Source organism: Thermobia domestica, chromosome 2 (genome assembly GCF_964235325.1).
Source record: "Thermobia domestica chromosome 2, izTheDome1.hap1.1, whole genome shotgun sequence".
NCBI lineage: Eukaryota > Metazoa > Arthropoda > Insecta > Zygentoma > Lepismatidae > Thermobia > Thermobia domestica.
The window spans coordinates 226573566-226592235 of record NC_137455.1 but is presented as its reverse complement, the minus strand read 5'-3'; the positions used below and the strand labels follow the sequence as shown (position 1 = coordinate 226592235).

The 18670-nt window shown below is 33.5% G+C and overlaps 1 protein-coding gene across 3 annotated transcripts in view; it reads right to left on the bottom strand.

The window, feature by feature from the left end:
* The window catches only part of Hr51 (photoreceptor-specific nuclear hormone receptor 51), a 1106739-nt gene extending 1089191 nt beyond the window's left edge, over positions 1–17548 (bottom strand). The window contains exon 1 of one of the 3 annotated variants that reach the window (XM_081748470.1): positions 16970–17548. In XM_081748470.1, the coding sequence (XP_081604596.1) occupies positions 16970–17012 (43 nt within the window). In that variant the 5' untranslated portion in view covers positions 17013–17548. Of the gene's footprint in view, positions 1–16898; positions 16920–16969 lie in introns of those variants that run through there. The other 2 variants (XM_081748471.1, XM_081748472.1) reach the window with 2 other exon arrangements.
* Between the last annotated feature and the right edge of the window lie 1122 nt (positions 17549–18670).

Below are 18670 nucleotides of genomic sequence, written 5' to 3'. Positions count from 1 at the left end.
TATGACTTCCCCTCTTATTTATTGAGTGCGTTGTTGCCAAATTCACAATTTTAACTGATTTAGAAAAATTCAGGCGCGCAATTATATTTGGGAGAAGTGTACATATTTTTCCTTGCCTTTTCCTAACAGTACCTCCATAATCTTTACGCATATCTGTTACTTGCAAAAATAAGGCATACTTTAAAGAAAATGATCTTCAAGATTTGAAGTGATACGTGTGAAACTGAATCTCTCTCTCTCTTTTTTTTAATTATTCGGTTGGTGTGATTGAAATGTCTATTGATATGTATCAGTTTCTATGACCAACAAATTAAAACAATCGAAGTTCTCTTCGGTTCCACATACTTTTGCCACCCTCGGTGATGATGGATTTCACGACGGAAGAAATCTGGAATCTACAACACGAAGAAGTACTCGATCGTACACTGCACCCACCCGGTCCTAATGGGGCGTTTACACTTAGTCGATTTGCGTTCGATTCGGTTGAATTGACGTCACTTTCAACTTAATCGACCGTGTAAACGGGACTTCAACTTAATCGCTTGTTGATCGAAGGCGACAAATCGACTGGCAACTGAATTAAAAGACGTTCTATTTTCTGTGGTTGAAATAATTGAACACATCCATCAATCTGATTCGGCCTAGTTGCTTCGATTTAGTGGCAAATGCAGCGAGTCGATTTAGTCGTGCGACTAAATCGACTAAGTGTAAACGCCCCATAAGGGAAGAACTTCCCTCTCAATAATTCCAGAAAAGATGGTAGTCACTAAGTGAGACGTCAGAGAAATATTTCTGACCGAGGGTGAGGAAGCAGGTCGTAGCCAGCCACAGAAATTTTCTCGGGGATGGGAGAGAAACATGAATATATTAGGGAAGCACAAGTCATTGAAAGTTCTAAACTGCTCTTTCCTTAACTTTAGCTGTCTGTTATAAATATAAATAATAGGGCCTCATAATAATAATAATAATAATAATAATAATAATAATAATAATAATAATAATAATAATAATAATAATAATAATAATTTATATTTCAAAAAGCTATTAACCCATTATACACAAAACGCACAAAAGGTAACACTCCCATTATATGTTTGAGAGATAAATTTTATTTATTGAAATATGATGTTAACGGTTCAGTGTTTAAGTAGCGTAAACGAACTCTTAATTTTTCAAACATTCTTTTACGTTTTTCTGTAGTCATAATTTCTTTCATACCAAATATAATTCAACTATGATAACCTTAATCTGGGCAACGTATGTGTGGTGTAATTAATACCACTCTTATTAGCTCAGCGATTGTAAAATGGATATAACTTCGATTAAGTAAATATAATACTCTTTACTATTTAAAACTATTTAAATAATAACATTCGAGAAACACATTAAAATATATACTTAAAAAAATGTATATTCGAGAAACACATTAAAATGTATAAATAAAAAGTATGGAACACTGCACAAAACTTCTTCGCTCCCATTTATTAAATTAAATCAAGTTATGCTTTCAATGATTGCTAAAACATTTATTTATGGCGTATGAACACAATTATAATAGCCGTATTCGGAAAACTTCAAAAAAGAAATCCTTCAATACTAAACTACTCCTTGTTGATTTACACTTGAAATGACACATGCTATACTGTAGAGGTGTATTTATTTATAAAATACGTATGAACAAAATCATTTGAATACTTTTTGAGAAAATTGTCTGAAAAATCTCACTCCAAAAATAAATACCACTTGTAGATATTTCTACAAGGAACGACTTATAGCAGGTTACATAGCCTATTAATGAAATATATGCTTATGGAATATGAAACAAACTCAACTCAAGAATAACCTACTCCTTTTATAATTGTTAAGAGAAAATGGATTACGTCACATTATGGAATAATTATTGAAATAGAAACATTTATTTACGTAATAAGAACAACTGATTTGAGTTTCAACGAATTTGAGTGAGCATAGTAGTTTTGATAATGCTCTGAGGCTAAGGGAGTCACTAATGAAGATAAAAATCGAAATGGTGGAATAAAGAAAGTTGTAGAGAACGGAAGAACTCCGACGAAACCTCATTCACGACTTTTGTTCCCACAAAGCCCAATTGGAGAGAGCAAGAATCGAACCAGAGGTGAACGTTCTATCACTAAATCAAGTGGTCTGAAATACCAATAATATTTCCTTGACGTAATCGAGAAAATCGTTAAAGAAGAACTAACTCCAAGGTTGAACTACTCATGTAGATTTTTGAATGACGAGAAACCACTTATATCACATTGGAGTTTTACTAATTATGAAATTTGAACACATCGTCTCAGTTGTAACAAAAAAAAAAAAAAAAAAAAACTCAGCCAAAGAAAAAATCCTCGAAAGTAAACTACTTCATGTAGATTTAAAAAAAAATTACTTATACCTATGCCAATTGAATATTTATTTATGAAATATCAACAAAATTACCTGAGATTTTTTTGAGAAAAATCGTCCAGAAAGAATTTAGTCGAAGGTATAGCGCTTTTGCATTTTTGCCAGAAAAAGACTTACCATATTATAGATGTATTTATGTCATAAGGTAACCCAATTAAACCTCCCACGCTAGTAAAACCGAAATTGTTGCAGATAGGCAACTGTTTATTCAAACTGTTTTACATAGCATTGTATACAGGGTGAGGCAAATATCTGGATACACCCCTATAAAAGTCGAACAGTATGAGGAATCATAATGTCGTTTGGTATTGGGTGTCTATAGGTGGCGATGCAACTTAGAGAAGCTATTGCGATAGCGGGGGCCATCTTGGATTTGGGTTAAGTTTTTCAAGTTGGAAGGGGATCATGTCGCAAATCATTATGCACTGGTTTCTTTTCTGAGGAATACACCTGTGAAATCAGTTTTGCGATATCTTTATTTGTGTGCGAGTTATGATCTATTAAAATTTAAAATTACAAGGAGGTGATCTATTTTCTTTATCGTTGCAGATGATCAACAATGGCACTTACACAGGAAGAACGCGTTGAAATGGTATTAATGAGTGGTGGACGAAGTACCAGAGTGATTGTTGATGACTTCAATGCAAGGCATCCTGAGAGAAATGACATTTCACATTTCGATTTCTAGCGATATCGCAAAATATGTGAAAAAATATCGCCCTGTCGATGTTTGAATAGTACAAAGTTTCAGGAAAATACACAAAAGAAATTAGAATATTAGAAATTAGATATTAGAATTAAAACTTAGACTCTTCTTACTAATCTCTGTATATAAAAGAAGTCCTGACTGACTGACTAATCAACGCTCAGGCCAAACCGCTTAAGCTAGAAACTTGAAATTTGGGTAGTGCATGGGATTTGGCACGTAAGATACCATTAAGGAAGAACTTATGGAAATTGGACAAGGAACGGGGTAAATAGGGGTGACAATTACTGTGTATTATATTAAAATTGCTGTATTTTCGAATCTCTGAAGGGTATACACATGAAGCTTGGTATATGGACTTCCAATTCAAAATAATTAGATACAAGTTTCAGTGTGTTTTTGATATTTTACAGAGAAGGAAAGAATATGGGCGGGAAAGAAAAAGGGAGGATTTCAATTATTATAATAAGATATCTACAAGTATTTCTTATTAAATAGAATCTCTTAACATTAGAGATATTAAAATTGATATTTTTACTTCTCATTGAAAATAATTAGACACATGTTTCAAGAATTTTTTAAATATTCGATTTAGAAGAGAAGTAAATGAGGTGGGAAGAAAAAGTAAAAGGAGTTACAATTATTTTAATAAAATGTCCATATCTCGAGATCTCTTAAAATTGCGAAATGTCTCACTTATCATCACCCAGGCCATAGGCTACTACTTTTGTCACGGAAGACGAAATAAGAAAGGGCTTCTGGAAACATGTATGATAAGGAAGGGGGTAAATTTTCTGCCAAGAAATGAGTATCACAAGAATCCCTGAAATTACAGAGGTGAAACTTAGCATAATATATTCTATTGGATTAGAATTAACTTTAGCGACCCGTTCAATAATCAAGCTATATGAGACGCGGACCTACAGCTTAATTTGGGATCCGAACCATATTTTAAACCCGGGAATCAAACCCTCATTTCCATAACAAACGTGTGAACTCTACATCATAATAATGGAGTTCAGCATATACTGTAGACTCTTGATCTAGGTGTGAAATTCCATATACACACTCTTAATTAAAAAAAAAAAAACATGTGTTTCAGTGTTTTCGAGAAGTCCGTTCATAAAGGGGGTAAAAGGGGTTATTTCAGTGATATGCAATTTTTTCTTCATTCAAAAAGTGCTGGATTTGATTAAGTTGTACAGATTTTTCCAGATGAGAAGCAGCATCAGCAGTATCCAATGGTATTCGATATTAAGTGCAGCGTTGCCGGATTCCAGACTCCTCTTTCCCTTTTCGCTTTTTCTCTACCTAGCGTTATAGCAAATGAATTGTTAGCATTATTCATAATGTCAAAATGATCTTCCAACAAAATTTGGAATATACACTGTCCATGCTGGAAATATAAATATGAACTAAATTAATTGTCTTTGATTTTATCCAATAAACTGATAAAAGTTCGTCGTTTATTTCATCCTGCCATTACCATCGTCTAGGTTAGTTTGATAGTTTGTGTTTTGTTGTTTGACTTGGAATGAGTTTTAAATTTATTATAACAGATTACAAATTTTGTTAATCATTATTTATGAAATCTTGTAACTCTTCTATATGTTGTGGAAAAGATAATCCCCAGATTGCCTGTTACGAAGTTAGTCTCCTCGTAGGTTTAGAGGGGACTTCCTTGCTTCAACACAGATGAATCATACAAACGAAGTGAATTCTAAAGCCTCTTATCTATCTATCTATCTATAATCTATATATATATATATATATATATATATATGTGTGTGTGTGTGTGTGTGTGTGTGTATGTGTGTGTAAGAGGTTATATGAAACTTGGAAGTTAAGTTTTTTGCATTTCTTCCTCTGATGAGAATTCTTTCTTACTTTAAAAAAAAAAATAAATAAACTTAAAAAAATAATTCCTGTAACCGCTAAAAAGAAACTGCAAACTATTTTTTAAATACATTTTCTATAGCTCATGAAACCACAATGTCAATTTTAATTTACTAAGAAGTAATTCGAAGAACAGTTATACATGTAAAGGTAAGAAGTCTTCCTTGTTCCTGCACAATTGTAACAGCTCTCCGTGTCTCGAAGCAGTCAATTTTGTTTTGGGTGCAATAATTTATGGTAGTACTTAAATCCCTGCTCGTTTGTCTAGGAATCATGAACACATATGTTGAATAGGAGGGATGAGAGCAAGGGGGAAATCGATGATGAAATAGCCATGTCTATACCGGATAAAGAAATTTTTATTTCAAAATTGTTTTCGAAAGAAATAGAATATTCTATTTTCTTTATATATTTTTCTATTTGAATACGTTTGTTTAAAAATACATAGTTAGCCTATGCATCTCCAAGCAAAGAGAGCCCAAGTAATGTTAGTAATTTATTTTGTTTATTATCCTGTGATAGATTGCGTTTTCGATTTCATGTAAGAGGGAAATATGAACAAAATGTTGAATCGAAATCTAGTAACAGTTATGCGAGACAACGTATTCTAAAGATTTTCACAATTGTTTTATATGGAAACATGGAAGAGTCTGTATCATGACAAGCAGTTGACATAAAAACATGCGGCTCGCATGTATGCGTTCATAATCATAATTCATTTCTCTACTTGCTAAAGACAGCAATTAGTGTAATAATACAATATTCTAGGTAGCGTGTCTGGTATTGACAACATTCGGAGTGGTGTGAAAAGTCAGTATATATATTAACCCTCTGCAACAAATTGACAACACTGCGTAGCTACACTATACAATTGAAGAAAGCAAAGAATCTACTCAAGGCCATGTAACTTACCATCTGTAAAACGCTATAGATGTGATATTCATTATACAAATTCTTAATTAAAAATAAGGGAATACATACGAGTTTCAGTGTGTCCAAAAATTCCATTTTTAAGAGAAGGTGTGAGGGAAGGGTTAGTTTTGTAATATCCAAATTTCCCTTTCTTTACACAGAAAGTGTCGAATGCTGCGATTGGCTTAAGTTGAAGGTGTGAAATTCATATATAATTCTTAATAAAAATAAGTGAACGCATGTTTCGGCATTTTCGAAAGGTCCGCTGCTAAGGAATAAAGGGAAGATATTTTATAATTCTCAAACTTCTCTTTCTTTTTTCAACAAGTACCAAGCGCGGGGATTTGCTTAAGTTGAAAGTGTGAAATTCATTACAAATCTCTCAATTAAAAATGAAACAACACTTGATTCAGCGTTATTCAGAAAATTCCAAATCTGAAGGAGAAAAGGGGAAGTTACTACAATATGGAAAGTTCCATTTTTATGTTTATTACATCCTATTCTTACGCTTTTGCTTAAATCCAATATCTTTACACTATTCTTCGCTCTCGAAGAATGGGCAATTCTGCTAGTCTAATATAAGGAACTGATCTTGGAATAGACGAATCACAGGAAAACGGTTGAAGGTAATAATTTATGCGAAAAATTCACTATCTCACGAGCACGACAAGTTGTTACATTGAAAGATACGTTGCTTGATATTTGTGATCACATTATAGGAAAACGGCTGAACAGTACGAAATGAATTTTGGAACGTGATACCTACTTCGAGCTAGGTTTCTACCATGTCACTTTGACTCGAGAGTTTATTGTAGGGGGGATATGCGAAGGTTAAAATTTATGCGAGAAATAAGATTATCTAATAATCCGCTCAAGCTGCGAACTTCAAACTCAATATATAAAGTTCTTATTAAAAATAAGCGAACACGTGTACCAGCGTTTTTCAAATTTCCTGTTTTAAAAGAAAATGGGAGCATTTTCTATAGTTTTTTCTCCACATAAATATCTGTATTATCTGTTGTTTGTGATCGCACCACAGAAAAATGGCTGACTCGATTTTGGAACATAATAAGAACCTACTCCAAACTGGACTATCATTATATCACTTCCATTAAATTGCGTAACTAAGTTGTAAGGAGATTCAAAGATTTATGCCAGAAATATATTATCTTACAGGTTTTTATCATTTTACTTTCGTTGAAATATGTATCCTAACGGGAGAAGAGGTTCAAATACTCTCCATAAAGCTATTCTCCCCATGTGAAGAACAAGCATTTCAGATAGTTGGTACGTTACAATCCCTTATTACAATAGCTATCATATTGACATATAAAAAACTGTTACTTATTAGATTTAGAATAATAGCTACATTGCTATGAACACAGATTTTAAGCTCTTGGATGTAAGAAATATGATACAGTACTTACATCATAAGTCGTTGGAATTGCAAGATAGTTCGAGACACAACGATCTAAAACTCTCAGAACATAATACAAAGTAAATAATTGAACTTCAAAGTTAACAATTTGATACTGTTTACTCAACATGGAGTATTTTATGCAAATTAACTTTTAAGTAGACAAGCAGAGTGTTTCAACAAACGTTTTGAACTCCTGGTAATACGTACAGAACTATTAGAAGCAGAAATAATAGTATTAAGTAAGTAGAGGCTGTAAAATGAAAAGAAGTTAAAAACCTATCTACACCTAACATTTTTTTCAGGGAAGAAGTTTTAGTGTTTTGCAGAAGAAACCAGAATTAATACATAATTAATAAGCCAATAACAGCTACATTAACAAAAGAAGTATTGTCGCCACAGAAATAGATCTAATTACAAAATTTCTTTTGTTAAAAAAGCAAAAAACTTGAGTATGTGAGCCTTTTTTTAGTACCATTTACTGTAAACTAAAGTGAAGTATAGTTGTCTTATAAAAATACAGACTCAGGTAGTTATCTTCATTTCGAATTTACTGGCGAAGAATTTGAGAATTTGTATAGGGTCAAGGTGGATATCCACTTTTGCTGGCGATACAACATTCAGCGACATAATCCAAGTTAGGTTAATGAACACAATAGATCAGAAGTAGGGGAAAAGAATTAGTTAAATAATATGTCCTTCCTCGTAGCTTAATGGTTCGATTTTTTTTCTATGCGAATTCCAGGTACTGGTAGGAGTATACGTGATTCGTATTCCATACCAAACTAGATTTACATCTCATATAGATTCAGTGTTGAAAACAGCCTGAACTACAAAGAGACAATATCCATGGGGTATGGAGTTGAACGATCAGTGTTTTCGCTTTCCAATCAAGAGGCCTAAGTATTTTCGAATGCCTGTACCAAACATGCGTACTCCTTTTATGAATTTTCTTCAGTCCACTACGTAGAGTTGGGATCCTATATGCGCTAACCGTACTCAACTTCCGTCAGAAATTCTTTCGTATGTTCATCGTTAATTATTTTCAGTAGGACTAAATTACTTTAAAACTGCATTTAAAATTAAATGTAATCTATATATTAAAATGTTTATCTATCTATTAAAATGCTACAATAGCAATTAAAAGCGACTGGGCTCCAACCTATAACTCTGGCTTTTAACTCTTTCATTTACGGTTATGTTTGATTTCACGTTTAACAGAGACAAACATAACATTTTGAGTATGTGTACTTTACATAAATTAGTTAAATACATAATTTTCACAAAGTTTATGTTTTAAAATTACGGTTCAAAGCCTTTGTATTTTAAAAATCCTTCTCTATAATCAATGCACGTGAATTGTGCTGTCATCTTCCGAGTTCTTTTAAACTATATGTTGTGGACGTGTATATGTTTGTGGTCAATCCTTTCGACAATGAGATCTCGGAAACTACAGGCTCTAGAAAGACGACGTTTTCTCTGATCGATTGCAAATTTCATGTAGATTGTCCAGTTCTAATTGAATATAAAAAAAAACATGGCCACTATTTCTTTATTACATTTTTATGAGTACATTGGAAGTGTGGAAATTTAAAAAAAAAAGAAACTAAAGCATCGCATCCTATGCATTATACATTCGAACACCACATTGTTGTATATAGGGGTTGTATATGTCTCAGGCGTTTGTTTCATGGCCAAATAATAATGGAAAAGGAAGGATAACCATTTCCCCAGGCTAAGATGAACCTTTATTTTTGGAGTGTTTTGCCCAATGAACACCATATATAACTGACATTATAATTAATTGTGTATGTAGTGTATTTGCTTATTACATACTGCATGCAAGAAGAAAGAAAATACTGGTCATACATGAATTAGAAACTCCAACCGGAAGTAGGCTCAAATCTTGCAAACGGTGCGAGATACTGAGAAAAAATAATCGAAAAAAGTCTCCCCTTTATGATACCCCTTGGCTTTTTTTTTTTTTTTAAATCAATACGTCTTTCACTTGTGTCTGTAAAGGGACATGTACAGATGTTGTGAGGAATGTGAAGGAGATTTATGCTCATATGCGAATGATGCACTGTGTAGCGAGCGCAGGTTCAGCTAGTCTATATATTAAAATGTTTATATGTTTGTCGTCAATCCTTTCGACAATGAGGTCTCGAAATCCACAAGTGCTAGAAACATGCCGTTTTCACTGGTCGATTCCAAATTTTGTGTAGATTGTCCAGTTTTCTTTCAAATTTTCAGAAACCGTGTCGTTACTGTTCTATTCAACATTTTAGGGGCCGTTTTGAGCCCGTAAGATTAACATTGTTGCAGGCCGAAACTGCGGTGTTAGGCAACCAGTAGAGAAGTTACGTATGGCGGGTTGACGGACATTGCAGGCGCTTTGCTTAAAATCTTAATCTTAAATCTTAATGCTGGCAACTTCAAAGGTCTGAAAAGACGCAATGAGGCGTACTCGGATGGATATGGATTTATTAGAAAAGAAAATTCAATTTGATATCGTGTTACTTCTACAAATTTGCTACAAACTTACTCCAACGTCTATACATAGCAGTTACTTCCTTTGTGAGTCTCCTATCCTTTACTTCTGTAAGGAGACATGAGCAGTGAGAAGGAGATTCATGGTCATAAGAGAACGATGCGCTGAGTAGACAGCGCATGCTCAACTTGTTAAAAATTAAAATGAAAGATAAGAATCATTTTGAAAATAAGTCCTTTATGGACTAAATATTAGTAGCACAAGGCCATCATTTTTTAAGTGGAACTGATTCTCATACTAGAGAAATTTAAAATAGACACCCAGGAAATCCAAGATCGGGACCTACTGATTACAAGTCGAGAACGTTAACTCCATACATAAGTCTATTTTGTTTTCAAGAATAATATAAAATTATCTTTCGCTTTAGTATATATTATCTCTTGTTTTAGTTTATAATTTAGTATTATTTTAGACTAATACTGTTTAGATCAAAATATATTACTTATTTCTCATTTGCTCATTAACAAACTCGTTTCCCTCAATGGTTATTATACAAATGTGGAATTTTAAAGACGAAACGAAGTTTTGCACTCTGTATTAATCCCAAATGGCATAGAGTGGTGAAATTTGAACCATAAATAGAAACTAATGCTGCAATATGATACAAAAAAACAACAGAAAGAAACACTTGGTTAGAAGAACAAAAACCGTACTTTTATACAGAGTCTATAACTTACACGAATAACACCGCTACTCATGGTGCTCTCCCTAACATTAGAATACAGAAAGAGTTTTGATCCTTGAAAGTATGATCATCACGAACAATGACGCATGCTCTACAACGTGCTCCTGCAGAGCTCACAAAGTTAGTAATGAGCTGTTGTAGTATGGAGTTTCATTAAAACATGGAGTTTCATTGAAACTCCATTATCGCTAATGACAACTCTCCTATTGTTTTTAAGGATATGATTAAATTTTAAAATTTCCTTCAGTTTCAGTTATTTTAAAAGGAGCAAAATGGCGTGAATTTCAGTCGGGCAGGTTCATGATTAATATAGAAGCAGAATGTTTTGGTCTTTCTCGCAAAATCAGTTGCTTACAAAAACCAAATCAATAAGAGTGCTTTTCTTTTTTTAAATCAATATCATGTATTTTAAACTGGAATATACACGAACTTTCTACAATATAAGCTATGTTGAAAATTCTCTTAACAATTATCTTGTTAATTTTCATTGCTAATTATTTGAATGAGGAATAACTAGGTGTGGTATCACTAACTATAGATTTTTCAGTCACGGACGATGACTGAAGTGGAGAAACTAAGGGACACACTCCGTACCGGTTTGCGAACACAACGCAACGTAAAATGTGCATGCAATAGTCTGCATTACAATTAAAATTACATATTACATTATTTGTATTGCGAACGATTCGCAAATTTTGCCACGATCTTTACGGAATGGGCCCCTACCATCGGTACTGACGAAACATGGAAAAACATTTTACATATTTTGGAGAAAGCTGCGGAAGAAAACATAGAATACATTCAGGTCGAAAAGCTTAAGTCCTGTTTTAATGAGGTTAACACTTGAGTGAATAATAGAAATAGGACAGATTACAATGGTTTCACATTTGAGCACTATGAATAGTGAACGCGAAGTTACTTATACTTTAAAGCACAAAAAACAAGGAAAATAATAACAAAAACAAACGCCAAATAGAGTAATTTGAAAATGCTGTCTGTAGGATGGCCTAAAAGTAGGTATACAGTCCCGTACTGATCAACTCATTGCTTTCTATATCATTTCTTATCATTAGACTTAATTTCTTTATTATTTGTTCTTAATGTCTTTGTACTTATAGCCATCTTAAGCTCGGAACAGCCGAAGCAAATAAACCTATAAGCTAGAATGTAATACTTGATCAATGCAGGGGTGTATACCTACTTTTGGGCCACCCTGTAGCACAGAGCACGACAAACATTGTTTCTGGTATTAAACTAAAAATATACCTTATTTCCTAAAATTGTACATATCCAATGTTACTCTAGCTGCCAGTACGTGAAAGATAAAATTGCGGAAGAGAAATGGCAAACAGAAGCAAAACAGATTTGTACAAAGGCATAAGAGAATAAAGAAAGAAGTATCTGCCTAGCGTGAATGCAGTTCAGTTAGGAATCGAGAAACATTCTACGAGATTTCGAACTCACTCCTTTGATCACGCCAGAAGCCCTAAATTATATTGAACCTTACATACATAAGTCCTACAATAAAAAAAAAAAAAAAAAACTTTAGATAGAAATGAAAATACACGAGTCCTTAAAAACACACACACACACGCAAAAAAAAAAAAAAAACTGCACAAGTCATAAAATTCAAAAGTCCTTTTGAAAAAGTCATCTAGCTATATAAGGCCTAAGTACAGTAGACTATAATTTAGAACTTGAGCTCTCATATTTTAAGGTTTAATATAATGTAGGATTAGGAAGCCATCTAAAATTACCTTCACTTTAGAATGCATAATTAGGTAAGGTAGAAGTTACTAAAGGCTATGTAGGGCTATGTACCGTATTTACTCGCGTAATTTTCGCACTTTTTTAGACGAAAAAAGTTGTTTTGAAACAAGGGTGCGTAAATTATGCGGGGGAAAAAAAATAGCCACATCGGTTAACATCATCTAATTTTTTTCCCCAGTCAAAATAACACGAAAATACCGGTACACATTTTCTTTGTAGCAAGAATTGACAGCAAACAACTAATTCTAAATTTGTAGAAAAATAACATTAAAAAATTGATTAAGAAGTCGTGTGGTTTCTTACCTTACAACAATGGCTTTGTTGCGTTGCCAATTGTTCATTAGCTACCGTAATTGATTCCTGGAAAAATGCTGTTTCACAAAGTTTCCGCCTGCGCAAATTACGCGAGGAAAATAAAATATACAGAAAATGCCCTTCAAAAATTGGGATGCGAAAATTATGCGAGGGTGAAGATTACGCGCGTATTTACGGTATTTGCGACTTTGAGACGCGATACCCGTGTCCGATTTCCAAGGGGAATTCTTGTGGTTCGGATCTCATGTTAAGCTGTAGATCCACGTCTCATATAGCCTCGCTGCTGAAAGGGGATCTAAACTCAAATAAAATTCAAATTAGGTAAAATATAGCAGTAGCATGGCTAAAATAGAGCATGATGCACCCTGATAAGAGGAAACATAGAATTAAAAAATGATATAAACTAAAATACCTAAATAAAAATGGGAATATGTTCTGACAGTGTTTAAGTAAGTTGGTCTCGAATATTCGCAGTGAATATAGACAAAACGTACACATCAGAAAACTAAGACTCTATGCTTTGAACACCTTAACAAATTATAATAATAATATAGATGACATACGTAAATATATTTAAATACTTAACCGTGGAGTAACAAATAAAAACGAAGTAACATAGATTTTTAAAAATATATGTATATTGTCTAGATGGAGGAAATGCACGATACTGCTCCGTGTAAAAGTTGTTACTGTCCCTAGTAGTCTCGAAGAAATTATAGATTAAAAGCAACAAGATTATAATTTTAGTCACTGTACGAAAACCAATTGCCGAAGGATATGCGGCGAGATTTTTCGAAAACAAGAAAATTATTTGGCATGAAAAGGGTGGAACAAACAGGTACATTTAGAAAGTTATGCAATCCAGAACTTAGCAAAAGCAACTGAGCCAGATTCGAAATCATAACGGGCAAAGAGTGTGTGTGGAGAAGGGAGCGAGAGAGAGAGAGAGAGAGAGAGAGAGAGAGAGAGAGAAAGACCATACAATACATTTTTCGCATCGGAGTGTTTCGGCATGAAGAACTGACATATTTGAACATCCATATTTGAACTATGTAAGATTAGGGATACTATTAACCAATTTCACCCTTCAATTAGGTCCACGGGTGAAATACGTGTTAATTAGCCCTATAGGTGAATTACTGTATACTAATTAATTTGAAAGTTTCTGACAATAGCACCATTTTATTCACTCTTTCCAATAAGGTTTTAGTAAGAATTTTCTTCCCAGTAAGAATTTTCTTCAAAAAGTATTAAGTAAGGAAATTCTCCCTCACTTCTCCAGGATTTCGCACCCTGAACTGGGATATCTTACGAATAATAACGACGTAACGTTCAATCTAGGTAGAACGCGCCGCTTGCAAGTGAAACATAATTAATAGTGCGCTGTGGCGAGTCGTGAAAATTAAAGAAGATACATTTTTGCATACAGCAATAAGAAAGTAGAGCATGATCTTAGGAGGATAAGAAATAAGAATACACAATGATTTGTCTTGATACAGGATGATATTCATGGTGAAGTTTTGTTTTTACGGGGATAAGCTTTGGGCTCCTTAATCTATTCTTTATACGGTAGTTACAGGAAATTTAACTGAATGTTCAGTCCGTAAGCATATCAAATTTCGTATATTCAGTGGCATATTTATCTTTTCTGTATTGGCCTCTTCAAGTACGTCCGAACATATATAACAGCAAACTTTCGATAATAATGAACTTTATTCTGGCTTAAACGTTCAGATGCCAGAGTTATAGGTCTATTGAAGAAGGAAAAAATCGTAACTTCCGTAAAATCGTGAAATGGTATCTCCTAATAATTAGCGGGTTTAACATATATAATTCTGTCAATTTGTGTCGATTTTAAAGGAAATAAACTTCGAATTATATAAAGAAAACTATAACCTATTTACAAATTTCGCTGAACACTTCAAACGTCAGAATCATACTTAATGTGTTCGTTTGTATTTGTAATTCTTTTCAATGTAGGCTAATTGAATGAGCAATTAAGTATTGCTTATCCGGTGATAACTAAATTCATTGGAAAATAGAAATAAATAAAAACACAAAAGAAATTAGAAAAAGAACATTATCAAATGGGAAATAAGCTGTTTCCAAACATATGAATGAGTGTAAAATGCCAAGAAACTACATCTTGAGGTTAAGGGCGAAGAACGAAAATGTTTTTCAGCAGCTACTTTCATTGAGTATTAATTTCTTGAGAATCTTAATAACTAACTACGATATTTTATACTTAATATTTAACAATTCGGAGGTGATGCTATTTTTTTTAGATAAAGTTATCATTTAAAATTTTCAAAAGAGGAGATTATTTTAAGAAAATCTCATATATGAACAATATATACATTATGACACTTGAAAAGCTTAGAAAATACTCGCCAATATTATTCTCCCTTAATATTTTAAAGTGCAATAATACACTCTTTGTGAAAGATGTTTCAGAGCACAATAGTAGGCTACACTTTAGTGTGTGACGATTTTTCAAACGTACTCCTTTTTTTTCTCAAATAGAAAATAATTCAAATATTTCTATCAATAAATAATTTGAAAATTCAGTATTACTTGTTATCCTTATTCTAAATGACAGTTTCAGAATATCAACATTAATTTTAAGTGAAAGAAAATTGAAAACTTGAATACAGAGCTTTCTCTGAATGTATATTAAAAATCCCATCCCGTCCCTGCATCTGATTACCAATACTATACAATATAGTTTTGTCGTTTCTTGTTTCAGGAAGATGAGACCCTCATGTAGATGTATATATACAGGCCTACTAACTGCATTAAACCATTTAACAGAAGGGAAATGTTTCATCTATTTGCTTTCTCCTTTGCTTTCTCATCTATATCTTGTTATGGGCTAAATAATATAAAATGTAATAAAAATATTGTTTGATTGCACCATACCAACAGCACTCTTTAATAAGGTGAAGGGCGGGATGTATAAGTTGAAAACATTTTGAAGGATGTATGTATAAATTTAAGTTGTATATTATAAATAATCTACATGCAAGTTTAATGAAAAATAGTAACATTTAATGTTATACACTATGTGCTCTTTTGTTTCTTTCTTTCTCCACGTAATCTCAAAAGTTACAAATTCAGTTTTGTGAAATCTGGCATACAGATTCTCTGCAGAGAATCAAAGCAACAGCAAGAAACACATTTGTTTCCCTTACATACTCACAACATAATTTCTGTAACCAAAGAATGTAGTCATCATGGTCCGTTTTATTTTCTTTTTGAAAAAAAGAAAGAGAAAATCCATATACATTCCAGATTTTTATATATTGGATCTATATACCGTACTTTCTAAATTTAAACCAAGGAAATGTATCGGAGAGCAGTTTCATACAGCGAGTGCCTAGTAAATTCATTTTGCTTCCATTGATTCTAATTGTGAGAAAACTGTCTTGGCGAGATCTTATTGACAATATTGTGACACAGAAAAAATAGATTTAATGAATAGTGACAAGTGTTTCAGTCAACAGTTTTATATAGCAATCAGTAGATTCAATATGGTATCCGCAAATTTAATTACGTTAAGAGTTACTTAAGTTCTTAAAGAACTTGATGAATAACAAAATATCATAGTTAATTAGTAAGACTATGCCCTATATGTTAAATATTATTTATAGCCCTACTACTATTTTACCACTAGCAAAGGAAGCTAGACTATTCAGCTTACTGTTAGTCTATAAATCGCCATAAAGTATATACTTTTACATTTATTCTCTTAAGCACTGACTGGGACGTACTGTTTTTCACAAGGATTCGTTGAATAGACAAGAAAGAATGAAAGTAGAATATTCAATGAATCAGGTGGATTGATATCTATCTATCTATCTATCTATCTATCTATCTATCTACCTATATATATATATATATATATATATATATATATATATATATATATATATATATATAGATAGATAGATAGATAGATATCAATATATATATATATATATATATATATATATATATATATATATATATATATATATATATATATATATATATATATATATATATATATATATATATGCGCGCGCTCAAAACTGTGGAAAGAAAAGCGCTGTTGCCGAGTCTTTCTTCACAAAGAAATTGTGTGTTACCATTCAAGATTAATATACGGTCACAAAATATACATATGGTTATGACTAAACATGCACACCCACACATTCACCAAGCACAAATGCGTCCATACCTACATATGCACTTTCTCATACGCATACGCAAGACACACGAGCAGACTCATACTTAAGAAGCACCACTCACCGAGCGTGTCTGGTTCCTGTTGTTGCAATGCTGTTGGTTCCATACAGGATCTGCTTAATCTGTCTATATTCAACTGATACTGGGACTGTTCGTGTGGTACGATCGGAGATCGTCAACAAGATCTAGTCTCATCAAAAGTTCGTATATATGGCAACATCAGCAAGCTAATCTGAAGCCGTAGCGCACGCCCCGTAGAGTCAAAGCTGAGAGACAGAAGATCGGAAGGGGTACGAGGGGATGGGAAACTGCTGGTGTTTGTAGAGAAAAACTAAGCTGCTGACATGCTGTACCAAATTGCCAATTATTAACGCCACTGTTGATAATTACATTCAACTTTATTTCCGACTGTTTTTGAATTTGGAGAGCTATTTTTCTTTGACACTCAAACATTATTGAACTTTCGATCTTGCATGTTCGTAACTTTTTTGTAACCCTTATCTTGCTTTCTGTTCCATGCAAAAGGAAAGAAGAGAAGGAAATTTCAATTACCGTTTAATAAAGTTCCCATCAAAACCAGGCTATATCGTTCCATGTTTTTGCCCTGTGATTTTTTCTTCGCTTTTCTGTTTTTGAAGGCGGGAGGGTTGAGTGGGGAATTCTGATGGATTGGATGTACGATGAGGTGGGGGAAGAAAGGAAACATGCTCTGTCCTATCAGAAATAATGTAAACGCGATCTCAGTCATTGATTGGCTGGCGGTCTCGACATCGAATAAAGATGCACTAATCCTATTGGTCGGTGGTCGTTGTCGTCTGTAGCTTGATGTCGTGATCTCATTGGCTCTTGGAAAAAGCAGGAACAAGAAGAAGAAGTGCTACTAGAGATGGGATAGAGGTTGATGGGAGAGAGCGGACGGGACTTCTACGAAGAGGGGAAGGAGGCAGCATTTCATGTTTAGAAGTTGGGGATGGGTGTAGTCGTAAAGAAAGAGTGGGGAAAGCATTTCAAAGGCGAAGGATAATAGGCTTAATTCTCATTCAAAAAGCTCCGAGCGTAAAGTAAATGTGATTTCGATGGGTCGGGGGAAACTTCAGAGACATCTAGAAAGGGAGAGAGGGAAAGATGAAAAGAAAGGATAAATTCTAGGCAGGAGGGAGAAATGAAGCTAAGAGATTGAGGCCTGCAAGAAGGAGCCATTTCCCTCGATTTACTGGGAGCGTCGGATAACAAAGTTACGCCACACGGCTGCCATTTTCGTCAGCACAAACACGAACAGAGAACATCACTCGAGAAATAGGAAGAGAACTGTAATATCGACCGTCGCTATAGTAACCGACGAAGTATGCTTTCGTGCGGGACGACTGCTGGAATCAGCTACATTGGTCTATGAGCTGTAGAGAGAACATTAAGTCAAGATACTTTGACTAGGAACAAATTTCTTCCTACTTCTTTGTATTCCTTGTTCTTAAACCACTTCAGCTGAGGAGCATTGGCGAACATTATGTTCTAAAGGTCAATGATTGATTTTTTAGGGCTTAGATACGAATGATTTTGTGTAATTATCTCTAGATTTTCATTAAATTTTTTCCATCAAATATTGAAGTAAATTAAGATTCAAGTTTTAGAGAGGAAAACAAATGAAAGAAACAACACTGTTTAATTTTCGAAAAACATAGTTCAAACATTTCATTATATAAGCTTACTTAGTTATATCATGGAGGTGAAATATACGCAAGTCCAAGAATATTCTGAAGTTAGAGA